A 27,484-nucleotide genomic window follows, 5' to 3' on the forward strand; every position below is an offset into this window, starting at 1 on the left:
GTCTTCTCACACCTCTCTATCTGGTCCTCAGCAAGGACTCTTCACAGCCACCACATGTTTGACCTCCTGCCCTCTGGGTCCAGACTATTGAACAGTTTCTGTCCCAAAGCTTAATAAACCTTATTATCTTAATAAAAACATTCAGTGAGCATAAAACCCACCTTATAATTTACAATGCTATGAAATATATTTGTTCATTTTTAAAGCACGGCTGAGAGGAGTCCTCACACTTTAATTTTATCCTGTATAGAGTGACAGAGGCTTTTCATTTAATTTGTGAGACTGCCCGTGACCCCAGTTCACTGAATTTCCTTCCTTGGACCACTTTTGCCTGGGAACACCACACAAGAGCTGCAATTCTGGAGATGCTCTGACCCAGCCGTCTAGCCACCATAATTTGCCCCTTGTCAGAGTCACTTAAATCCTTCTACTTGCTAAATTGTCCTGCTTCTTACATGAACTTTGAGGACAAAATGTTCACTTGCTGCCTAATATACTCCACCCACTGACCGGAGCCGAGATAACAAGATAATCAGTTATTCACTTTACCCGTCAGTAGTCATAATGTTATGGTTAATGGCTGTACACAGTGTGGGGGCACTTAAATGTCACGGTTGCGAAAACATGGTGTCAATGGGCCTGAAATCTTTCTGCTTGCTGTGTACCCTTAAATAAGCTCCTCCTTTGTACCATTAAAGTGTTTCTTGAAAACCTTATTATTGCTGCCTGTGCAACCACGTAAAGATGACTATTAGTCAGCATGCAGGTCAAAGGGTACTCACTCTGCAGCTAAACAGGTGGAAGGCATTGGAAGAGACAACAGTTAGATTTTAAATTGAAAAAACTCAAAGCACACACACACACACACACACACACACTGGCCTGGTAATATCGGAGCAGGCATGCACAAAAGGCTAAGAGCACACTTAAGTAAACTGGTGTAGATGTATGGAGCATTTTAACAACAACAATGTATACAGAGACTCTGTGTGCTATGTACAGATATACAGACTCGTCCACTTTGTGCTCACTTGATAAGACTAAACAGCTTCTTGGTGCCTTTTTACATATTCAAGTACAGTATGTGCACATTTTAATAAAGATTACTGTAATTAAGATGTAAAATTAAGACTGAATCTCAGACTAAAAAAGAAAATAATCTATATCAAGACAAATGTGTTTTCTTCAAGTAAATAAATTTAACAACAGGTTGTATCACACTGGTAACACGTCCTCTTTTCCCTCAAATAACAGAGGAAAAGAAAAATATATATTTAAAAACAAACAACAACAATGAGTGTAGGGCTTCTACTGCACAAACAAATCGGTGCTTACCTCAACTATGGTAATGTATGAAATGGTTGTTAAGACAAATGGGTAGTTATGGTCATATTAACAGCATTGAGGTAGCTGTGCTCTGCCTAATGCAGAAAAAAATGAATGAACAAGATGCTTGAAAAAAAAAAAAAAAAAAAAAACAGACTAGAGATTCATGGCAGGGCAAATATATTCAAGTCTTTGCCCTCTTATTAGTATTATGTTCCTCAGACTTCTATCCTCTTCACCCCCAACATTCTCATCCCCTGGACCCCTCCCCAAAAATTACAAAATAGTAATCATTATAAAATAGTGTATATTCTCTGTACAGCTCAACACACAGCTCCAACACAAGGCGCTTCTCTAACTGTTCACAACGAGGGTCAAAAGAGAGGAAAGCGTGATGATAAAATAAAACGGACATAATGTCAGTTAAAGTCATTAAAATATGACTAAACCCTCCCTCCCCCCCCCCCCCCGAAAAAAAACATGGATCAGTGAAAATGTACTAAATACAAAAGATCAGGTGCAAGTGTCGACTCTAAGTTGTTCCAAGTTAATGTAACCGTGTTAGATGTGTGTGTTAATGTCCACTTCACACTTGTCACAGGGAGGGTAGTGTGCTGGAGTCAGTCAGGGCCACAATATGGCGGACACGTTAGTGTCGGTGCTGTAGATCCACAGCACCAGGGGCAGGGAGATGGCCACGAAGGGCCAGGAGATGCCCTCGGCGCATGCAGACAGAGCGCAGCCTTTTCTGGTGGGCTTCTCCAGCCGTTTACCAAATTCTCCATGGTTCCTGGCCAGAAACTTTAGCAGCTCGTCCAGCAGGATGACGGGCAGGGAGATTTTCAGCACCATCATCCACTGGGTCGTATCCAGAGGGGTGATCTGGAAGATGACCTGGGAAAGAGCATGGCAAGAACTGTCATTTAAGGTAAGTTAAGATAATCCTTTATTTATCCCACAGTGAGGGAATTTGCAACGTTGTCCCAATGTCTCAGGATCTGGCTGGGGACAATCAATGAGTAATACATATGAATAAAGTTGTTTTTATTTATTTTAATGTGTGCCGATGTGCAATAAGGACACTTGGCCACTAGATGGCAGAAGAAATACGGCTACAACTCCAGCAGTGCCTCATTTTGATTCAATGTGCAGGTTTTCTAAAACTCACAGGCAGCGGTTCCACATAGAGGATGAGGAAGTGGAGAGACATGGAGAGGCAGATGGCCCCCAGAAGCCAAATGTTCTCCCAGGGAGGCATACGCAGCAGGGACTGGTTCTCTGACAGGCTGGACAGAAGAGAGAACACAGATGATGATTCAAGTCACACGGTTCTTCCTTCAAATGGTCCTTTCGTGACAGCGTCTCCACTTGAGATGCTTATTTATTCACCTGTTCAGAGCGTTGCACATCTCGATGGTGACAAGCACAGACAGGGCCATGGTCATCGGATAGGGCGACTCAAACACGTGGCAGTCCAAGCCATCGAATTCGGGGTTGTCTGGGCTGCACTGGAGGAAGTGGCTCTGAGGAGATGAAGGGAGAGACGTGAGAAGGGAGGGAGAGAGTCGAGAGCAGATGTAGGATGTTCTTTCAGGGCGAGAATACTCACCAGCTGGTACAGAGTGACCTGTGGTCCTTCTTCAGAGATGGTAAACCACCAGGCAGCGGCTCCCACAGTGGCAGCACCCACGTAGCCTGGAAGCAAACACACCGAAACATCACACTTATACTTATTTATGAAACAGCTCAAGAGACGATTTAATTCTCTCCAGTAAATCAGCTAACATCCAATGGCCAAGTATCTGAAGAAGAGCCAGCCAGAGATCAGGGGCTCCTTAGCGTTGCGAGGAGGCTTCTCCATGATATCCAGATCTGGGGGGTTGAAGCCCAGGGCGGTGGCAGGGAGGCCGTCGGTCACCAGGTTGACCCAGAGCAGCTGAACGGGGATCAGTGCCTCAGGGAAGCCCAGAGCAGCAGTAAGGAAGATGCTATCAGGAGAAATAATACATGTTAAAACACGAGACAATAAACTGAAGCCATCTGGTTTGAACATCTTACTGAACATTTACCGTGATTTCAGTTCTTTTAATTACAACAAGAAGCACATTTTTTCTCTAAGCAATAAAGACGAGACTCACCAGACGACCTCACCCACGTTGGAGGAGATAAGGTATCTGATGAACTGCTTCATGTTATTGTAAATAGCTCTGCCCTCTTCAACGGCAGCCACTATGGAAGAGAAGTTGTCATCAGCGAGGACCATCTCTGAGGCTGACTTGGCCACGGCGGTGCCAGAGCCCATAGCGATGCCGATCTCCGCCTTCTTCAAGGCCGGGGCATCGTTCACTCCATCACCTGTCTGTGGACAAACACAACCAACAAAGTGGTGATTACAGGATCAACACACGTTTCAGAATACAGTTAACACTAAATGCACGACTTCATACCATAGCAGTGATCTCGTCAAATCCTTGCAGGAACTCGACGATCTTGGACTTGTGCGAAGGCTCGACGCGGGCGAAACAGCGCGCATGAGTCACAGCCTCCCGCTGGGCGTAGGGTGAGAGTTCATCAAACTCGCGTCCGGTGAAGGCCATGTTCTCGACGTCGTCCTCCTCGGTCAGGATGCCGATGCGGCGGCAGATAGCCACGGCTGTGCCCTTGTTGTCCCCGGTGATCATGATGACACGGATGCCGGCCTGACGGCACAGCGAGATGGAGGCCGCCACCTCCTGCCTGGGGGGGTCCAGCATGCCCACACAGCCGACGAAGGTCAGGTCAGACTGGATGCAGAGAGAAAAAAAAGATTTGTGCCTGGTACCAGAAAGAACACGCTCCAATAGATCCCAAAAGTAACAACCAAGCATCCAAACCGTTGAGAACAATCATGAGAATTCACCTCGTACTCCGAGAATTTGGCAGTGTCAGACAGGATCATGTCTTCCATTTTGGGTGGGCTGTCTCTCGTGGCCAGAGCCAAGCACCTTAGGGTGTCACGGCCTGTCCCGTACTCACGGATAACAGACATGATCTTCTCTTTAATGCCTTGGCTGAGGGGAACTTTGGTGTTGCCCACTCTGATGTGAGTGCACCTCTCAATGACTCCCTCTGGGGCCCCCTGTGAGGTCGAACAGAGGTAATAAATATTCACAGCATGACAGAAGACACACACCAAAATGCAAAGCTACAGATTCTCTTTCTTTTACCTTAACAAACATCTTGCCCATGGAAGAACGGGACTTGTTTGGGGTGCAGTACACAGACATGGACTTCCTGTCTCTGGAGAACTCCAGGGTGAACTCCTTCTTCATCAGCTGTTTGATCACCTGAAAATAAAAAGACAGGCAGTGAGAAAACCTGCTTAGAGGGAACGGTGGGGAATGTGCAGCGTGTGCAAGTGAGGGAGCTGGTGTCACTCACCGAGTTGCAGGCGTTGGCTCTGTCGATCTTGGACAGGCTGTGGACTTCGGTGTCGAACACGTTCATTTTCTCCACCAGACAGGTCAGCGCCGTCTCCGTGGCCTCGCCGACCTTCTCGTACACGCCCTTCACCTGAGAAATCAAAAAAAAACATCCACGGTCAATAAAATCTTTAAAAAGTTTGCAACTAGAGATTATTTCACTCCAATCCATAATATCGTAATCCTGCGTGTTCAAGACAAACAAAAGTCATTTGATTTTGTTGTTTAGGCGGCAACAGCATGCGGTGGGACAAAATGACAACTGAAAATTGGACTCATTCTGTGACATTACACAGATCTCTCCAGAGTTTTTTGTATTTGCTTTCATTTTGTTTCAATGCTAGAGTATTTGCCAGACTATATAGCAGTTAACCGCGGAACATAGGGTCACAATATACGCCCCAGAATTAAAAACACCAGTGCCAGTACAGATTGTCAGATGAATGATAGATATTTAAGTGTTGACCATTGAGCTGGAGTAATATACTTTATGCATATTTGATTGCGCATAGTTGGCTGCATCGATGTTCATGTGGGTATTTGTGTGTATGCAGATAAGTGTACATCATCGGCCATGATATTAAAACTACCAACCAGTGAAGTGAGTAACATTGATCTTTAGATTTAATGTTGTTCTGTGAAACCTGGGTCCTGGCATTTATGTGGATGTTACTTTGACACGTCTGTACCGCTCCCTGAACACCGTAGCAGAGCAACACACCCCCATGGCAACGCCAAGGGAGCGTTCCTTGCATCCTGGTACCATGTGTTCCTCAATTAGTGAAACAGATGCACACAGCCATCCATGTGATTTGAAAACAATAATCAGACCAGACCATCTTGTTCCATTGCTCCACGGTTCAGTTCTGAAGCTCACATGTCCGTTGTAGGAGCTTTCAGCACTGGTCAGGGAGATGGAGACGCTCAGACCCAGTCGTCTAGCCATCACAATTAAGCCCTCGTCAAAGTGGCTCAAATAATTCTACTTGTAAATTTTTTATGTCTCTAACATCAACTCGGAGGACAAAATGTTCACTTGCTGCCTAATATATCCCACCCACTGACAGGTGCCATCATAACAAGATAACCCGAGTCATTCACTTCACCTTTCAGGGGTCATAATATTATGGCTGATCTTAATTTACAGTATGTGATTAAAATATAGTAAGGAGCAGGCTGGGTGCAGACCTCGTTGAAGTCCAGGGAGGAGTCGTTGCACAGGGCACAGATGGTGGCCAGCTCCACTAAGGCATCGTACTGGGAGGTCTTGATCAGTTTACCATCCTGGTACCTGAACACAAGTACAGAATGTCAACCTGCTATGACTGAGGACACTTGATGTGACGACAGGAGCTCAAACCGTGCATGTACTCACACTTCTCCTTCCGGCGCGTACGTAGAACCTGTGATGGTGAACTCTGACAGAGAGCAGCTGTCACCTTCGGCTTTGTTGATAACGAACATCTGGAAATCGAAACAAAAACAGGCATGTTTTTTTTTTTTTTTTATCCAAAGCTAACATAATTTGTTCCCGTCAGTGTCCGAGTCCACTGGCAGTTTTTCCATAATGACACAGCAGGTGGCAGCACAAACCACAGAAATCCCAAGTGAACGTGAGGAGTGAGAGTACTTTGAAGACAGCATTATCCTGCAGCTTTACAGAAAGCGTCTCTGTGAGGTCCAGACTGGGTGGCCTGCTGCCTAATTTGAGAAAGTGGTGTTTGGTTTCTCTCCATGAGTAAACAGAAGAGACTGCCAAGGAGCCTGCGTGAAGAAGGGAGAGGCGGCAGCGCCAGGAAGCTTTGATCGTCACCCACAATTACCATCAGTGGGGACCTCGTCAAACCACCAGTCAAACGTGAAATCTCTGGTGCTGCCTCTCTGATGGACCTCGAGCAAACGGGCCATTGATTATTTATTTTAAGAACCAGAGTGATCATAGCTGGTGAATACCGACCTACTGTTTTGTATCTGGTGTTAAGGAGGACATAAAACAACAAGTCATTATTCTTTTAGCCATTACCACACGTCATTTTTTTGTGCCCTGATTGCAAATGTTGTCTCTTCTCAACTGTTTAGTATAAAACTCTCTGTGAATCCTTAATATAATGAAATTATAGTATCACATGGCCAGTCCAACATGCAGAGCTGTAAATGAATACCACTAGGCTGATTCAGATGGTGCCAGAGCAGTGGGAAAGCACTGAGCAGGCGACTAAAGAGGATTAATCTTTAATAAATGCTGAACTGTCCTCTTTATGTGCGGCCAAGTAGCACTGGGGTGCCACTTACAGACACAGAGAGAGAGAGAGAGAGAGAGAAAGGAACTTCAGACTGGCTGCTTTGCAGCTTGGTGACGCAAGGTCAGTTATGCAACAGCAGCACTGCAAGATTTCCAACAGCTCATTGTAGATTAAAGACGCAGCAGCACGTTGCCTTCTTGTTAAATAACCTAGGCACCTGATCACAAGGAAAACTCCACTCTCTCTCTGTATTAGCATTTTTGCTGACAAATGTATTGAAATTTAAATTGCCCCTTGGGGACAAATAAAGTGCTTTGAATTGAATTGAATTGAATTGAATTGAATTGAATTGAAAGTGACTTTGGCGGATACAATCTGTCGCCTCACTCAAACGCCGGACAAAGAGCTGACGACCAAACTGCTCCACACTGAACCAAGAGAATGTCAGCGTGTGTGTTTGTGAGACTCACTCTGCAGACAGACATCTGGTTGGTGGTCAGGGTTCCAGTTTTGTCGGAGCAGATGACAGAGGTGCAACCCAGAGTCTCCACAGAGGGGAGGCTGCGGACGATGGCGTTCTTCTTGGCCATGCGGCGAGTGCCCAGAGCCAGGCAGGTGGTGATGACGGCAGGAAGACCCTCGGGGATGGCGGCCACAGCCAGAGCCACGGCGATCTTGAAGTAGTAGACAGCCCCACGGATCCAGGAGCCCCCGTGGACGGGGTCGTTGAAGTGTCCGATGTTGATGATCCATACGGCGATGCAGATGACGGATATGACCTTGGACAGCTGCTCGCCAAATTCATCCAGCTTCTGCTGCAGTGGCGTCTTCTCCTGCTCAGTGGCCACCATCTCGTCACGGATCTTACCGATTTCTGTGTTCACACCGGTGGCCACAACCACACCTATTGCCTTTCCAGCAGCAATGTTGGTACCCTGAAATAATAATAAGTCATTTATACGTTGGCTTATCTGCATCCAATTAAATCTGGCATTTATTCAAATAAAAACAGGATCAAGTTTTTCCAGGATGTTGATGGAAACTAAACAAACAAGAAGTGGTGTGACATCTACAGGATGTGTGATGACTTGTGCAGATTCTAGCTTACAGAGAAGAGCATGTTCTTCTTGTCTTGATTGACGGCTCGAGGGTCGGGCACAGGGTCGGTGTGTTTGATGACAGAGATGGATTCACCTACAAAGGCAACACACGCAATCAGACTCCGCTAGTTTGCATTCGTCTGTAGATGATTTCAGGAACAAAGCGCAGCGAGTCGTCTCTACAGATGAAATCTACAGTGCTGATCATTTGTGCTGATCAGCACTGATCCTTCGCATGAATGCTTCAATTCAGAAGCAAATGTGCTAATTGGGAACAGACGAGGAGCCAGCTCAAATCATCTGGCTCACTGTCAGCCACCTGTTTTACCTTTTCACTCAAGTGGAAGATTGATCTAAAACAAATACACTGGATCACTCACATAAGTTTCTTCTGTAAAACAGGTTGAACTTGGTGTGTACTACTACAGCAGCCACAGAGAGAATTTGAATGTAGCAAGGGAGTGGCCATTATCTAAAAACAAACTCAACGCTTTTCTTAAAGGGCTAGGTTGTGATTCGGCCTTTGTGTGAAACAATGAGAAACCTAATTTCTCCATTAAGAGGTAACGGACATTTAGTGCATGTCTTTAGCTTAGCTTTAAACCTGGCTTTCTGTTTATAACTCAATAATGAGAATAATTTAAAGACGTAACTATTTACAGACTTAAGGCTGAGTAGGAAAGGTTAGTTTGGATAGCAGAATAATAAGAATAACAGTGATATAACTGGCACAGGAAAGAATATGATGACCATGATATGATCAGCAGACACATCTTACCGGTCAGAATGGACTGGTCTACCCTCAGGGTTGTCGATTTGATTGAACAGATACGGATGTCAGCAGGCACCTTGTCTCCAACTGCAACCAAACAGAGCCACAATTAGAGCACAGAGACAAACAACTGGGGGAGAGAACACAAAGAAACATCTTTAAGTCTCTGTCAGAAAGCTCAACATCGTGGTACTGTCAAGTGTTACGTGAACTGATCAAATAAAGATTTAACAGATGACATGTTTCTGCTGCAGGCAGTAACTCAGCATTAGTTTAAACTAAACTGATGAAGAGCAGCTCATTACATGGTGGCCGCCGCGCCATACAACAGCAAAGCAGTGCTGCCGTCACTGCAGGGTGAGAGCAGGAGAACCGAAGAAAGAGCAGGAAATGAGGGACTTGTGAGCCATAAAAGGCCCGTCTCAAAGGAAAAGGCCAATTTGGGTACGTCGGAATTGCACTGACCCAATTCAGCTTCCTAATGGTACATAAAGGCTATGGAAACTGGGGAAATGGTTCAGGGTATGGCACAGTTCTTGGGGCATAGTCTACATATAGGCCTACTTAGTTAAAAATGTAAATTGTGTCAGATTGTTACAAAAGGCTGCAAGAGCGCGGTATAGTTAGAAACCAGGATACCGTGCAAGTCTGCCAAGTATCTAAGAATCTAACAAAGCATCAAGTCAAAAGGTGAAAACTCAAGACTCTTGCACAGGAAAAAAACCCTGAAAAGACTCAACGATCTGACACTGTTCTAGTGTTCAGATCTCATTTGAGGGAGACATGTATGGTAATCTAAAACCAGCCATGCCCTTGAGGGAAGGGAGGGGAAAATAGCAATGTGACCAACATGCATGACGCCAAAAAAGGGAAAAGCATTTCAATATGTTTCCCAATCCGATGATCAAGTTTAAATGTGGCCTACTGATGGCAGCTGTTTCCTCATCACTACTACATGAAAAGAAAAAAGAGAATCAGACGTCATAATACTACTGTACCTTATTATCCCATCAAATTCATTAAATATTCTAAATATTCAGAGTCTTGTCATGTGCTTTTCAACCCTTCTTGTCCTCTGAATGTTGAGACGCGACCCTGTGTGAAGCTGGATGATCAACCACTCATTCATTGTCCTGAATGCTGTGCCAGAGACTGTCATCTGTCAGCACGCACTGGCCAATCACGGTGACAGCTTTTCTGAGAAGGACAAATGTTGGGCTCAGCTGCATCTTTAAACCATCTGTAGCTGGAAACACCAGCGGAATGCAAGCTTCTCTTCTGGGAAGGTCATGCAAATCCAACTCTCAGATGGACCGGTGGAGGCTACCTGATGGCACGGTTCAATAGTGTCGCTGCACATCTAAACATAGAAAGTTTTTATAGCTATAAATTAGATTTTTCTTAGGAGAAAAATCTAATTTATGTTTCCATTAGGAGCCAAAAAAGCTTACAATTACATCCTAGATGACCGCAACTGTGTAACACTTCCTATGCTTGAAGAAATACAACCTTGGAGATGGCGCTGAGCCAAGAAACAAGACGGGATGGAAAGGCTTGTTTGGTGCTTGCTCATACAAAAGAGTCAGTGCTCAGTGTTAAGACTGGAAGATTGTCCCAAGGCTGTGCTACACTGCAGGCCTGGTCTGATGAAGGGTGTGTATATCATCTGTCCCATTGTGTCAACATCCTACTTGGTAGCAGTCCAAGCATCCCCTTCAGGTATGGACACTTTGTCACTCCTGCGCTCGCCAACGGGTCACACAGTCCACAAATTTTACAGCGACAAAAGCTCACACGTGGTGATACATTGCACCCAGTATGACTCCCAAAGGTGCCTTTTAGACAGACCTTTAAACAGCGGGAGAGGGAGTGATTGAACTGAAAGTGCCAGCTTTGACTGGCACCTGCACCTGCTGTGTGTTCGGGGGATTGTGTGCGTGTGTGTGTTTCGGCCGGGCCAGGCTTCGTCTGGGCCGTCCAGGAGGCTACATGTGCTGATGGCAGCTGAACAAAAGACTGACCTCCTGTCACGTTGAGTGGGCTGTTTCTGTGGGCCGCTCGACAGCTTTCCAACACATCTAGTCATTTAATCACCGGCTGCATTTACTCGTGTTAAAATATAGAAATACTTTGTCAGATACATATAAATCTAGTCAGTCTAACAGATAAAATACCACCTTTCCTCAAGCACCTTTTCCTTCTAGCCTTTAACATCCATAACATTATGACCACCTTTCCCACCAAAACAGCCCTGACTCATCAAGACATGGATGCCACTAGACAGAGTCCTGCGGTGTCTGGTATAGACATTAACAGATCCTTAGTCCTGGCAGTTGTGAGGCAAGTCCTCCAAGGGTTAGACTTGTTTGTCCAGCACATCCCCACAGATGTTCAATGGATGGGAATTTTCCCTCAAACCATTCTTGAACCATTTTTGCTTTGTGGTAGGTGAACACTTCTTAAACCATTCATCCCTACCTTAACCCCCATAAATGGACATAGGCTCAAGTTCGTTTTTTTAACTGAGCAAACAAGAGCGACATGATTGGTTAGCAGTAGGCCACAGGGAGAGATAAATCAATATTTACCATCAGCTGACCAGTTTTTTAACTTCCTGCAGTTATGCTGTCACGAATGCAAACACATGTCAGCTGATCCTCACCTTTGACCCTAGTTATGTAAACACCATATCTTCACGGTCTCCCTCGGCTCTCAGTGTTTTCTTTGTTATGAATCTTAAGCAGAAGCAGTAGGCTCTGCATACGCTACAGCTTCTGTTGCCATGGTGGCAAAACCTGTCCCAGGACTGAAAGCGCCAAGGCCTCCAATCACTTGTTGTCGCCAGTTGGTCAATAGTTCAAGGCCTGGTCGCCTAGGTAACCCTCTTGTGTATTTCCCACCCCAAAGCGGAACATACAAATATATACGGAGCTAGCTCTTCTTGTCGTCACCACTTTTTAATGAAGAGCCAATAAAACCATCGCTCCACCTCGGTTTATCCAACGCTCCAAGACCACTATTAGCGTGGGGAATTTGGTGGTCTGAACCAAAGTCATGGATTCTTTGAGGTAAATGTTTGGGGACCTCTGAGACAACAACCAATGGGAGTGACTGGTACAGTTGATTGATATTTGACACTAACTCAAAGTCGGGATCAGTTCAACTCAATTAATTTGGGATTAATCTTTTGCCAGCCAACCACTACACTAATGTTTTACAAGAGTATTCACTACAGCACACACATAGTTTATGCTACAAACTAGACAGATAGATACTTTATTTATCCCAAGGGTAATTTGGTGTCCAGTAGCTTCATCACATAGAAACAGTCGAAGATACGAAAGATATTTAAATTATACAATAATATAAATATATAAAGCTGTGTACAAAATAAACAGTAGTGGCAGCAACAGTCCAGCTGTTTCCTCACACGTATGGCCTGAGGGACAAACGACCTCCTCAGCCATCATCATATCATCATAGCGTTTCATGGGTTAAAGTCTGACATCTTAGCATCTCGTCTACAACCAGTCACCATAGCACGGCTTCCCAACAGTCAGTGCAGGGTGACTTAAGGTTTAACAAGTCAGTGGGACGAATAGTCAAGAAGCTGTATAAAACCAGAAGCCTCAATAATGGAAGAATTACTGTTACTATGGGTAGACCTGACATTCGTACGACATCACATACTTTGATGCACAACCAAGCTCTGTGCTTCAACCTGCACTGCATGATTTGAATGAAAACCCTCTGTGCTCCACTGTCTGCTTCCCCTGGTCGGCATGATGAGACCATTTCTTTCTGTCTTGCTGACAAGTTGGGAACTTTTGCCAAAAGACAGTCCCCTCCGTGACAACGGACGCTTGCCAGACCACATTAAATGCCACATACTATCCATGGTGTCTGGAATCCTAGTGGAGGGCGCTGGTGTTGATGGGTAGGGTTGCTGTGCATTGAACATAGCAGGGTGGGGACAGCAGATCCACAAAGTGCTTCCCTATAAGGTCATCTCTCTCCCTAGCACAATAGGAGCAGATGAGAGATCCTCCCCCTGTGCTGCCCTCCCTAATGTGAGCCCCCGATTGCTACCGGATTCACAACTCCACATGCAATGAAAGCAACTGTGCTCCACTGCTCTGAGGAAAGACCACCATCCAAACCAGCAAGCACATTGCAAATGTGTAACTTATAGTGTAGACTGCAGTATAGTATCCTTCAACATCACATTATTAGAGATTAATTGTGGTTGCAAGGTAATCCTAAAACTCCTTATCTAGATCATAGTGGATGCCTGATTAATCATTACAGATTATATTCACTGATCAAAAATCACCGATTGATCATCCCTAAAGCAAATCAGGGGTTCATTTTGTTGCACTACAGCATGATTTTAATCAGAATGGATGGAGAAGACGGGCAGACAGTCACCATCAACCCTCTGAGCTTCCTTCTTCAATGTGAAAACCGATGAAGATAAACCCAAGCATAAAAATCTAGTTCAGATAAAGCTGTGCATTAGAATGTTATTTCTGCAACATTAAACAAATTTCAGAAGGCTGTGAGGCTGATGAGCGATCAGGCGTGAGTAGGAGGCAGCGCTCAGCTCCCTGATGGAGAGCAGCGCAGATTGGCTGCAGGCTATTCTTCTCACGGCCGAATCAGCCACAGAGGACTCGTCTCTGCGTCCTCTACCTCTGCTGCTCAGCAGCCAGCATCTGCGTCATCACACTCCTCCTCTGCATGGCAAGGGTCACTTTGGAGCTTCAGGAAAATATTATGCATAAAAAAGGGAGCTTGACAGGAAGCACTGTAAGAGAGATTTGGAGGACTTGGGGAAGTAAGACGAGCTGATGAGTGTCTCTCGACTGCAGGATAAAAGGTTTTGCTGACTGCTTGGCTGCTCTTTTAAGTAAACTACAAGCTGCTGACAGCTTCCAGCTACATTCAGCAAGAGTTTTTTTAAATAAGTAGGTCTCTAATATGCGAGAGGAGAGTACATCTGAGTCACAAGTCTCTCTTTAAACCTGAGCCAAATATTTCCTCTTCAGCAACACATAATTAAAGTGTCATAGTTAGCATAGGATTGTCAAAGCACATTATGTACAGTATATAAACATATCAAAGCCAGACAAATAGATGTTAAATCCCTGCACACGCCTGCTTCCGTTGACCTTGTCAAGGTTATTCAGGAGTCCTGCTGAGCTCCGTCCCACGTCACCCCACTGTGGCAGCGCTCACCAGAACAGGATGGGAGGGGGGGTACACGGGGTAGGATCAGACACCTGTCATCTTCGGGACTGTCGCTACCTCTATAAATATAGCATTTCGCAATCTATGAAAGCTAAAAATATAACCTACCAGTTTCTGCAGAAAAAACTATGCATCACCTGAGAGGGTCAAACAGAGTATCATCAAGATAGCACTAGTGTTTTAAGGACCACATTCAACAGACCCGTGTCCGTTTATCCCTCTGCAGAATTTTATAAGTGTGCATGCCGTGGAGGAAACGGCACTCTTCAAAGCTTTACATCCTGAGGGTTTCAGCTGCAAAGATATGCTGACTGGATTTTGTCGGCATGAATCACTCCGGCGCTTAGTTCAGGGACTTCATGGTGGGAAACTTTTCAGTTAGGAGGATGCAGTGGAAACTTCTTACTTGAGCTAAAACATGATTCACAGAAGTACGTCACATTTACACCGGTACCTGACATGAACTTCCACAGAAATTTAACTACATGCCATGGCGTTGAAGACTGCAATAGCTGGGAATGTTCTAAAACGCATTTCTGTGTTCATGTCGCTCAAAGAAATGTCCTCCTCCGTCCTCCCCCACGCCATCTACTCAGACATCTTCTCTATGTTCTGTGTCGCAGTGATTTAAGCAAACGTTAATGTTGATTAGGGATGTCCCGATCGGTGTCAGGGCAGATTAGTGTTTTTTTCAAAACCAAGACCGGTGATTTGCACGTTTTGCGTCCGCCCTAAACCAAAGTCAAACGTTAAAGAACGTGCCTAAACATGTCTTCTGTGTGAAAGCACTGTACAGAGCTGAGAAGAAACTTCTGCTAGGAACTGTGATTTAATATTTGTTGCGCCAGTGTGAATGTCCAAGTTAAGCTACACACCACAGAGCTATTTAGAAAAGATATTTTTTAAACCTTCCAGCTAAGTGTTTCAAAAGAGCAAACATACCTTTAGTTTCTTTTATTTATTTAGCACAATGAAGAAGGCTCAGCTGTACTTTTTCTTAACGCACTGCAGTGCTATTCTACAGTCGAGCACACAGGCCTACACTGATTCTGAAGTTTATTCTACTCAGTACAGTTGCACACTGCACATGTGATGTTGGAAAATACAAATAAGATAAGTAAAGCCCTTACGATTAACCAGGAGAGGAAAATTAGTCACAAAACAAAATAAATAATCAGGACTTGGATCAGCCTATACTGAATATTGAATGATCGGAAGGCAAAAAAATAAAAAATTAAAAATAGTTTGGGACATCTCTACTTTTATTAACTCATTTATTAACTTTGACTCCAGCATGAGCTGCTCAGTTCCAATTGTCACTGTGCCAAATCTTTAGCGGCCTAATAACAAAACAATGCTGTGACAGTTTCTCATAGGAACCTGATACAAATCAGTACAAGTTCATTGGTAGAACAGAAGAATAGGAAAATTAAATGTGGTCTTTTAAATGTCAGATCTCTCTCATCTAAATCTCTTTTAGTGAATGATCTGATAACTGATCATCAGATTGATCTATTTAGTTTGACTGAAACATGGCTACAGGATGATGAATATGTTAGTTTAAATGAGTCTACTCCACCCAGTCATAGTAATTATCATATTCCTAGAAGCACAGGTAGAGGAGGAGGAGTGGCAGCAATCTTCCACTCTGATTTATCTATTAATCCTAGACCTAAGGAGAGCTTTAATTCATTTGAAAGTCTTACTCTTAGTCTTCCCCATCCAGACCAGAAAATACAAAAACCAATTCTTTTTGTTGTGGTGTATCGCCTACCTGCTCCTTATTCTGAGTTTTTAGCTGAATTCTCTGAGTTTTTATGTGATTTAGTTCTTAGAACAGATAAAGTCATTATAGTAGGTGACTTTAACATCCATGTTGATGTTGTCAGTGACAGCCTTAGCTCCTCATTTACATCATTATTAGATTCAATTGGCTTTTCTCAGAACGTAAACGGATCAACTCACAGTTTTAATCACACCTTAGATCTTGTCCTAACATATGGCATAGAAACTGAAGGTTTAATAGTATTTACTCATAACCCTCTTTTGTCTGATCATTTCCTCATAACCTTTGAATTTGCAATAATGGATTACACAGGAACTGAAAAGACATTTCATTACAGTAGATGTTTGTCTGACAATGCTGTAACTAGATATAAAGAATTAATTCCTTCTTTATTTACCTCAGTGCCATGTACCAATGTTGTGGACAACAGCAACCACAATTTAACCCCTGCACTAATAGATTATTTTGTCGATGGCACTGCAGCATCGCTTAGTTCAACTTTAAACTTAGTTGCTCCTCTGAAAAAGAAGGTCATAAATAGGAGGAGGCTAGCTCCATGGTATAATTCACAGTTGCGCTGTTTAAAACAGGCAGCCCGAAAGCTAGAAAGAATTTGGCATTCCACTAATTCTGAAGAAGCTCGCATAGCCTGGAAAGATAGTTTAACAACTTATAAAAAAGCTCTCAGTAGTATTAGAACAGCATATTATTCATCATTAATAGAAGAAAACAAGAACAACCCCAGATTTCTTTTCAGCACTGTAGCCAGGCTGACAAAGAGCCACAGCTCTGTTGAGCCATCTATTCCTTTAGCCCTCAGTAGTAATGACTTCATGAGCTTCTTTACTAATAAAATTGTCGGCATTAGAGAAAATATTCAAGGCATCCTTCCAACAGCTGTTAAAGATGCAAGTACAGCGACATTAGAAACTTTTGTAAGACCTTATCAATATCTGGAATCCTTCTCCCCAGTAGATCTTCTTGAGCTCTCTTCAACAATTACAGCATCTAAACCATCAACCTGTCTTCTAGATCCAATCCCAACTAAATTGCTCAAAGAAGTTTTTCCATTAATTAACACCTCCATATTGAACCAGATAAATTTATCTTTATTAACAGGATATGTGCCTCAGTCTTTTAAGGTTGCTGTAATTAAGCCCTTACTCAAGAAAGCCACTCTAGATCCAGATGTTTTAGCCAACTATAGACCAATCTCCAACCTTCCTTTTATTTCCAAAATTCTAGAAAAAGTTGTTGCTAATCAGTTGTGTGACCATTTAAACAGGAATGGTCTGTTTGAAGAGTTTCAGTCAGGTTTTAGAGTTCATCATAGTACAGAAACAGCTTTGGTTAAAGTTACCAATGATCTCCTCATGGCTTCAGACAGTGGACTTGTCTCTATACTTGTTCTGCTAGATCTTAGTGCTGCATTTGACACTATTGATCATAATATTTTACTACAGAGACTTGAAAGTGAGGTCAAGATTAAAGGAACTGCATTAGACTGGTTTGAATCCTATCTATCTGACAGATTCCAGTTTGTTCATGTCAATAATGATTCCTCTACTTATACAAAAGTAAGTTATGGAGTTCCTCAGGGTTCTGTGCTAGGACCAATACTCTTCACGTTATACATGTTGCCATTAGGCAAGATTATTAGAAAACATGGCATAAACTTTCATTGCTATGCAGACGACACCCAGCTATATTTATCTATGAAACCAGATGAAACTAATCAGCTGGTTAAACTCCAAGCATGCCTTAAAGACATAAAGGCTTGGATGACCTGTAATTTCCTACTCTTAAACTCAGACAAAACAGAAGTTATTGTATTTGGTCCTAAGCATCTCAGAGATTCATTATCTAATCACATGGTGTCTTTGGATGGCATTACCTTGGCCTCCAGTACTACTGTAAAAAACCTTGGTGTTATATTTGATGAGGATATGTCCTTTAAATGTCACATAAAGCAAGTGACCAGGACTGCCTTCTTTCACCTGCGTAATATCGTCAAAATTAGGAACATCCTGTCTCAGAGTGATGCTGAAAAACTAGTTCATGCATTTGTGTCGTCCAGACTGGATTATTGTAATTCATTACTGTCTGGCTGTCCAAATAGCTCTTTAAAAAGCCTCCAGTTGATTCAAAATGCCGCAGCAAGAGCATTGACAGGAATTAGCAAGAGAGATCATATTACTCCAGTTTTAGCTTCTCTTCACTGGCTCCCTTTAAAGTCTAGAATAGAATTTAAAAACCTCCTCCTTACATACAAGGCCCTTAAAGGCCTAGCTCCATCGTATCTTAAAGACCTTATTGTACCATATCATCCCAGCAGATCACTTCGGTCTGAAAGTGCAGGCCTACTTGTGGTTCCTAGAATTTCAAAAAGTAGAATGGGAGGTAGAGCTTTCAGCTATCAGGCTCCTCTCCTGTGGAACCAGCTCCCAGTTTGGGTTCGGGAGGCAGACACTCTCTCTATTTTTAAGGTCAGGCTTAAGACTTTCCTTTTTGATCAGGCTTATAGTTAGGGCTGGACTAAACCATCCCTTAGTTATGCTGCTATAGGCCTAGGCTGCTGGGGGACGATGCACCAAACACATGTCCTCCTTCTTTCTTCTCTCTCCTCTCTCGCATCCTCCACTTTCTTTTCTCTGGCACAGAGCTCTTGCCCTCTAATTTCCTATATACTACTAGTCATACAATTCTGTGCTATTACTATGTAGAATGTTTACTGCTGTGTGTGTCCCACCCCCCCACCCCCCTTCCCCCCTCTTCCCCCCTCTTCCCCCCTCTTCTTGTGAGTATCTCTGGCCTGGAGTGGTGTGTTTCCCGTGGAGCTCTATACTACATCTGTTGTCGTGGTCTCATCAGCCTGCCCAGTCTTCATGGAATCCTGCAGTTATCCACTCCTACCTGAATGAACAATTCTCCAACCTGCCTATGATTCCTCTTACATTTTCAAACTGTCATGTAACATCATCAGTTTGTATCATAAGATTCCACATGTACACTTTAGTCAGATATGTGTATCTATGACAGATGTATGTTTATCTTGCTGTTCTCTTCTCTTCTCTCTTTGCTGTTCTCTTCTCTCTTTCTTCTGTCTGTACCCGGCTGGCCTTAGGCAGATGGGTCCCTCCATATGAGCTGGGTTCTGCTCGAGGTTTCTTCCTGTTAAAAGGGAGTTTTTCCTTGCCACCGTTGCCTTCTGGCTTGCTCTGGGGGTTTCAGGCCGGGTTTTTGTAAAGCGTCTTGAGACGATTTGTATTGTTATTGACGCTATATAAATAAAATTGAATTGAATTGAATTGAACAGTGGCGCACAAGTCTAAACGTCTACACCGTATAAACCAAGCTTTTGTGTGTGGATGAATAAACCTTAATGGCCTTAATAACATTAGCACCCAGCCCTTTAAGGCAATGGGCTAATAGAAGCATCTCAAAATACATACCTCTAGCAGAGTGAGTTACCTCAGCAGGGACACAGTTTGAGCTAAAAATGATCTGTGACCATATCTGGACTTAAGTGGTCCGTCCAGAGCAGGCTTTACCTGAGGCAGAGCTCAACACAGGCAAACAGACTCATCTTTGAGTTCCAACAAAGACGCATCTAGAAAAATACCAGCATTACAACAACAAAAAAATATCTGCTAAGCTATGGTGGCAATAAATTGCCAATTTTTCAAGGTTTGTTCTTAATCTGCTCAGATGTTTCTTTTGCTTGAGAGAAGTCTACACATCAACCCAGGACTTTTCTTATCTGGACTATGGCCACATTATCTAAACTATGGCCACACATTCAACAGCAGAATTAAATTAAAGGCAAATACGCAACTCTGTTTAAAAATGCACAAAGCGAGATGCTGGCCAACCTACCAGCGACCTCCACGATGTCACCAGGCACAATGTCTCTGGCCTTGATCCTCTGCACAGTTTTCCTGTCCTGTCGGTACACCTTCCCCATCTCTGGCTCGTACTCCTTAAGGGCCTCAATGGCATCCTCAGCATTGCGTTCCTGACGAAGAGAACACGAGTTTAAGTGTCAACATGTCTGAGTTGCTCTGGAGTGAACTGATAATATCATATGAACTGAGCTGAACGTCTCCCCTTGAAGAGGCGCTGACTTCTCTACATGGATAGGGGGAATTTTAGGTGTGCATGAATATATAAGTCATATTATTTTTCTGTGCCTTGACGTTTTCCAATTTTATCCTTCACCAGCATCTTCATCTTTCACCCGCAAGAAAACACATCACGCAGAATTTCCTGCCCACACATTTTTAAATAAATAAATGAGCAAGACTCATAAGTAAGTGACAGAGTGGTGAAACCAGGCAGGTTGTTTTCTTTCAGACAGACCTTTCTTTCAGTACTTAATGTTTCACCAGAGCGCCAGTCTAAATGTGAAACCTACTGCTCAACGCAGATGCTGAATTTTCATTTTACTTTGGCATCATTTCTATATCATTAATATCTGTTCTTACTGTCAAGTTGACTGGATTCCCCTGTAAAGGCAAATTGTGGACACTTACAATATTGGAGCATTGGATTAGACTGAATGCAAGAACAAATGTGAATAGCACTGGATTTAATTGACATATCTAATACATATCTCTTTCCATGTTTCCAGGCTGATGCCCTGATAGTAAAAGCATTTCATGTGTATATATAAACCCTGGCAATCGATTTGTACTGTAAAATCTACAAAGCTACTTCGCTTAATAAAATGTGATCACTTAGATAGTAACATGCAAGAAATCCCAATGACATTGTCCAGAAGTGGTAAAGTTTGAATTTAAATACACTGACTCACCTGCCACACTCCAACGATGGCATTTGCTATAAGAATGAGTAAAATTACAAAAGGCTCCACAAATGCTGTGATAGTTTCTTCTCCCTCCTCAAACCAGGCCAGGACCTGAAAGCAGAACAGAATATGTTAAATCCTCTCACCGTGACAGAAGGCATATTGCTCAGGCACAAATCGCTCTCTTAATTTTAACATGTCCAGTTTTTTTATCTTTTAAGGTTCGGACTCCACAAACTGCCATGACAAACTAGCACACATGTTCTGCTCTGAAAGGAAATGACTCCTGATAAATGATACCTGCAGGTGGCAGTGGTCTGTATTTGTCCATTAAAAGAAGAAACAGGAAGAGCTGCTATTTGCTAGGAAGAGCTACAAACCCTCATACAGAGCTGGCCTCTCCTGAATCATGCCGATCAGATGCTCTACATTTTATTCATTCTAGATGAATAAAATCTTGCTCTGGTTCTCTAAGCTGAACAGCCAATCAGAGAGATCCGTCTCACTGACTTGTTTCACTGCCGATTCAATACACTGAATCATCTGATCGTCTGATCATCTGAAGACGGCCGCATGGGGTCTGACTAGAGCCAATGGCGCGGGAAATACCAGAAAAACTATGGCCACAAATGCACACCGACAGCCCGACACCAAAAAAACAGCCAACAACCTGCTTGGTGTGTCCTGGCCCTAAGATACAAATTATAAAATCTTTATAGAACTCAAACTTAAAAGCGGGTTTTTAATTTTTTCTGTATTCCGACACCAAACCAAAACTATTCAAGCACACACACAATCAAGCTCTTCATTTCGTGTCAGGGGTTTGGTTTAACAGTTAAGAATTTACCGCTCTGCGATTTGCTTCTAAACTTGGCATACATTAAATTTACATTGACGTAGTTGTGCGCACTTGTCCGATATGGAAGCACTCCCACTGTGGGGTGAGGGCCCAAATTTGGTCTTGAGTGGTGCTCGGTTCTTCTGTCCGACAGCAGCCACTGACACCTCTGTATCACCTGACTGGGCACTGGACAGTACATACCGACTCACAGACTAACGCAGAGGGAGCCTCAGTTATCAAAATGTTCCTTGGCCATCTGTTAATCTGGTGTTGAGCAGTAGAACCAATAAAAAAAAAAAACTGCAAAAATGAATCACGCAGAAGAAGAAGATTCAGTGTCGATCACTGAAAGGATTTCCTTTTGGTCAGTCAAGCTTCCACGATAAAATACTTATTTTGCTTAAATTTGGTGAGTCAAAGAGGGATATGGGCTTTAAGCCATGCTGATGATGCTAATACAAGGTGTCAGTCCACTATCAAACATTTATCTCCGTAGCACTAAAAGTCAGCGGCCCGGGCGAGAGCGGCATAAGTCATTACACAGCAGTCATGCTTGACGACTCAAATGTCTTACTTGGCACATAGTGATAGCAACTCAATGCTGCTACTGCTGTTGTCACCATTCCTCAGATCGGCCACAAGCCTTCTCAGCTGTTTAGCTCCCTACTATGCGAGTGTAACCCGCAGCCGGAGTTATACAAACTGAAGACGTTCACACTCACACTATGTTCAGCACTATGTTCAGCACTATGCACTGCATAAACTCTCTCCTGCCATTCATTGCTCCGGCCCTAATAATAATGATAATAAAAACAATCCTGTCTGCACTTTGGACTTCATGTTAGACAGTCTTTCAGAGGTGGCAAGAGAAATATGTTTGAAGGATGTGTCAAGATTTTAGATAACTGCATCACATCTGTGGATTAATGGACGCAGAATGTAGGAGGACAGGAGATAAGGATGAGGAGGTGCCAGTGAAAAGAAACTTGTCAGGAGCTAATCTGAATTTAGAACAGAAGACATGCAAAAAAATAAAAAATGATAATATATAATTTATTCACTGAATTCGACACAAGATAAAAAAAGTACTGGTATATTGTTCAAGAGAGGAAATCCAAGGCACAGTTTGGGGGTTAGGTGGCACTGTAGCCATGGACATCAGGGAATGTGAACTTGTGACCTTACCGTCCCAAAGGGCCACAGCCCCCCAGAACATTAACAAGCTGCAATAGGACCACCAAAAATCAAAAAATGTTGTGATGTACTTACGAAAGATATACACGCAGCCAGCAGAAGAATTCGAACAAGTAAATCTTCAAACTGTTCGAGGACAAGCTCCCATAAAGATTTCCCTGCAGAGAGAACGGTAGGTGAAAAACAATCCATCACAGAAATATCGTGAAAATAGTAGGAACCATGACAGCAGTGATTACCTTCTTCTGCTGGTAGTTCTGTTGAGATGTGGGAGTCAATCCAGGGACCATGCAGGAAACAGAAGAAAAGAAAAAAAAGGTAAGAGATGGATTAATACATAATTCATATATTTTTTTTTCAGATTTAGAAACATCTGTGAGTTCCCCTGTCTCAGTAGGGAGCTGGGTTAACGCACTGTCAAATCCAACCCAATATTCTGAGTTTCACTTCAGATTTTGCTCAGTGATGATTCAGAATATGAATGTAGTGTGGGTGTGTACAGTTCCAGTCTTTTCATTTTGTATGTTCACATACATTTCTCTACTAACAGCTGCATATGATTTAGGGAATACGGAAATAAAATCTAAAAATCCCCCATCAGTGTGAAGGTCGAAGTGAAGGGGCGAGTGCCCTCCACAACCTCCCAGGTGGTATTAATATAAAGCAGCTGTTTAAGTCCGGGCCCAGGGAGATTAACTTTGACAGCTAATGTTACTGTGGTGATCCTGCAGCCACTGTTCAGTGTCAAATACCTGCCAGATCGCCAGGCACATGGGCTGCTGTGCTGCAAGGAACATCTAGCAAGGTTACAATGGTCTACTACCTCCTGTTTTCAGATTTACAAGACAAACGAAGCTAAAACAAAAAGGTAACTGGACTTGTTTGAGTTTCCCTCAAGATGTTTCAACCTTTGACTGTCAAACAACGCATGTTACACTCCCCTTGTTTAGCTGATGATACATGGGCGAAGCTAAAACATCAAAGTTGTTGTATGTTCTAGTGTGTGTACATTTTAAGTAGATATTAGACGTTATAAACAACAGGAAGTGATATCATGATGGCCGCTGCAGTTGACAGCTGCTCACCAGGAAGTAGCCACAGAGTTTCTTGCAGACTTAAGGGACGTGGTGTTAATTTTACATAACTTTAACAGTCTGTTTGAAACCAACAAAATGGGTAGCCCTGCAGTAAGCATTACTAGCCAGCCTATAAGCTAGAGGATGGGTTAAATTTGCAAATAAATTTTAATTTTGCACGCACTACCAGCAGCAAAGACCATCAAAGCCTGAGCAGCCATGCTGTGTCAAAAGGTCACAGAGATGTGAACATTGGGACGTTGATAGCGCAGCTCCACCACTTAACAATCCTCTGGGGACTTTTGGCTCTAAACGCACAAGATGACACCATCCCTATCCTCAAATTTTTAGCCACACTTTGGCCAAATGGGAGGGAAAAGGGATGTGTCGTGTGTCATTTCAAGCTCTCATTAGTCTGCTCTGATTGGTCAGCTACAATGGTCTGAGCAGGCTCCGCCCGTACAACACGTTGGAGCATTGAGCAGAAGCTGTTGCTGGTTGAAGGAGAGACATCAAAATCCAACAAAAGCCTTCATTGGTCAAACAAAAATAAAAATAAAAAAACAAACTTGTGCAAGACGAGTCATCAACATACTGGGTCATTAACAAGTTTCACGAGAGACCACCCACAAATGTTCCTAATAAAATATTAAACTCCCCACCGTCATTTACCACTGATGAAGCCACTAATGGTGAAACATCTTTAAAAAAACTTAACAAGTCCTTTGTTTTAGCTCAGTTTTTTTAGATAGTGTTCTACCATTAACACTGTTCAACAGTGCCATCACAATTTACAACCACTGTTGACCATGTTACCTTCGTTTAATGGTGTTAAATGTAGGTCAACCCTGTTCCCAGGATTAAATGTAACATACAGTGTTCAAAATTGCCAAACTTTGCAACCACTGCTGACATTGTTACCATGTGCTTTGCCAACTATGTTACCAAGACAGGAGGATACAAACCATGTTCAACAGTGCCGCCAACCAGTGTCGACAATGAATTTTGTTTTACAGTGTTACCAGGATTAAAGGCTCATTGTTACCATGAACTCTGTCAACGAAATTACCAGGATTAAACTCTACATACCACGTTCAAAAGTGCTAAATTTTACAACCACTGTTGACAATGTTGCCTTTGTATAACAGCGTTATCGGTCAACTGTGTCACCAGGATTAAACGGGACATTCAGTGTTCAGCAGTGCCACCTTATTTTACGAAGCCAATCAACAACGTTGCCTTTGAGGCGGCTAGCCCCTGGCGGTCTCTTGGCGAGATTAGGTCGGTTGCTCGCGCTCAACTTTAACTGCATGCACTTCATTTTGCATGTTCATTGCAAACTGTTAACCTGAGGGAGCAGAAATCTGTCTGCCCAACTTATCTCTAAGAAAAAAGGCTGGATGAGAAGAGAGTTTCCTGTCTGTGCCGTGAAGAAATAAGTTACATTTTCTCTGATGATGATTCCAACTATTTAAGTATTTGGGCTCCTTTTATTGATGATATGAGCAATGTCAACGTATGATGATATCTGTAACAGCGTGTGTGGCTTACGTGTCGTCTTGGCACCGAGCCTTGAGCCCACCTTCTTGATCTCAGCCAAAGGACTTTGTCATCCATCATGAAGAATTCTCTGGACTTTACTCATTTCAGTGTTCTTTTTACCTCACTACTTGTAATTCAGGTATTTTGTACTGATGTTTCTGGGTACCAAATTTCCCACGGGATGAATAAATGATGCATCTATGAGCATTATCACCTAGCTGAGTTTTAACTGAGCTTTTAACAGATTTTTGTGTGTTTTCATTGTTTTTTGTTTTATGCACCAGCTTCTTTAACTGCAAATCTTTGTAATGTTGATTTGAAATGAGCTCTAGAAATAATAATAATAATAACCCAATAGTATTATTATTAGGTTTCCAGAATTAAAGACCACATACCCACAATGTTCAACAATAAAAAGAAAGCATCGAGGTAATGATCCGTCGTTAACATGTAAGAGATGGGAAACCCTGGAGGTCACCGGTGATGACGTGCTAAATGACTTTATGGAGCCGGTTAACACCGACCCACGATGATGATGATGACTTTTACCCCATATAACGTTACAGTGACATGACATTTTTCTGAGGCATCTGTTGTGCTGGTGCACGCTTTTTAATTCTCTTACCGTTTAGGCCCCATTTCTCCTTCTGTCGCTTCACCTCGTCCAGGGAAAGTCCTGTGCTCTCATTGACGCTGAAATAACTGTAAACTTCTTCCACACTCTTCGTGTGAGCGTTTTCCATGGCGGACAGACGGCTCCTTCCCACGCAGATTCACCCAAATCACCGCTAGTTTGAACAACCGCCGGTTCTTTTGACACTGACAGGAGGAGGAATAAGGACTTTGCCAAGTGGAAGCGGTGCAGCAGCAAAAGCAGCAGCGGCAGCGGTGTAACGTGTCCCCCTGGCCTCTGATAAGGCTTTAATGACGGGGAATGTGTCCTCTTCTTCCTAGTCTGGAGGGAGCTGACTCTGGTCTCTTATCTCCGAAAACGGTGGGAAAACGTGTCTGCAGCAGTGTCCTGCGTTGGGGACCGCATTCACCCGGTCCAGTCCTCCTGTGTTGCCGTGTTGCCGCCGTGCCGTGCCGTGCCGTGACGTGCCGTGCCTCACCGTGAAGCAGCTCTCTGTGGCTCCACACTGCTGTCAGTCCGGTTTTATTATCAAGGCGCCTCGCTGCTGCCCCTCTTCCCCTGCGCTGCATGTGGACTCATATCATTGGACAGAGCAGGGAGATAATGAAAAAGCACAGGAAGTAAACCGGAAGTGACAGAAGGCCCTTTCAAATCTATAATCCAATGGTATGTTAGAATGAATGAAAAGAGGTTTGTAAATGTATAGGTATTACTTCCATAAATAGTATTCATTTACGACATATTAGGAAAGACTTTCTAAATTTAAAGACATATTAGTTATATTAATTTGCACTCGATCCTTACAAAGTTAGATAAATACACTACAATAAAAATAATGCGTAATATATTTCTAACAAACTAATATATCTCATGCACTTTTTGCAAGACTGAACAAAAAAGTATAGCTCCTTCTTTCTTATGATTGTTCATTTTCCATCACTTTCTGAAGAGACATTATTACTATCATTTAGATTTAATTGCAAAGGTGTAATGAACAAGAAAAGCATTTCATTAACTAATATCTACTCAGAATGATTTATTTAAACAAGGCACATCTTTTTCTTTTTTTAAATTACTATTGCCATTACAATATGTTATATTTTCACTATGACTGATTTGTCACTAAATTGTGTTCTAAATTAAGTTGAAAACACAGAAAAAAGTAAGTAACCCGGAAACAACAGGTTGGTACCGGTATCGTTTCCACTTGCCCGCCATATCCTATCCGCTGACATTTTGTGCCAGTAATGTTTATGGTGGGAAATACTGAGCAGTAGGCATGGGAGCTTATAGTCAGACACTAGCTAGCAACCGGTATTACTTTTCCCGTATAGAAACATGTTTGAAGTGCTGTTGTTGCAGAGCCCACATAGGATACACCTATAGATTAACAGATAAATTAACAGAATTCACCCAGACCATAGGCAGCCCATTACAAAAGCCCCATGCTGT

General features: G+C 43.0%; 1 protein-coding gene across 1 annotated transcript; it reads right to left on the minus strand.

Moving 5' to 3' along the window:
- Positions 1-1,799: 1,799 nt before the first annotated feature.
- atp2a2a (ATPase sarcoplasmic/endoplasmic reticulum Ca2+ transporting 2a) lies at positions 1,800-26,512 on the minus strand. Its single transcript, XM_084551567.1, has 20 exons — positions 26,024-26,512; positions 23,020-23,037; positions 22,856-22,938; positions 20,752-20,856; positions 19,815-19,953; positions 8,909-8,989; positions 8,139-8,224; positions 7,501-7,965; positions 6,163-6,251; positions 5,976-6,078; positions 4,747-4,878; positions 4,533-4,652; positions 4,226-4,444; positions 3,774-4,109; positions 3,465-3,685; positions 3,112-3,314; positions 2,936-3,021; positions 2,716-2,849; positions 2,495-2,612; positions 1,800-2,220 (listed from the first exon to the last, which is right to left on the minus strand). Exons 1-20 carry the CDS (start codon positions 26,139-26,141, stop codon positions 1,951-1,953), a joined length of 3,126 nt encoding a protein of 1,041 aa, XP_084407693.1. The 5' UTR covers positions 26,142-26,512; the 3' UTR covers positions 1,800-1,950.
- Positions 26,513-27,484: the final 972 nt, after the last annotated feature.

Source organism: Chelon labrosus (assembly GCF_963514085.1).
Source record: "Chelon labrosus genome assembly, chromosome: 9".
In the NCBI taxonomy this organism is placed as follows: Eukaryota; Metazoa; Chordata; class Actinopteri; order Mugiliformes; family Mugilidae; genus Chelon; species Chelon labrosus.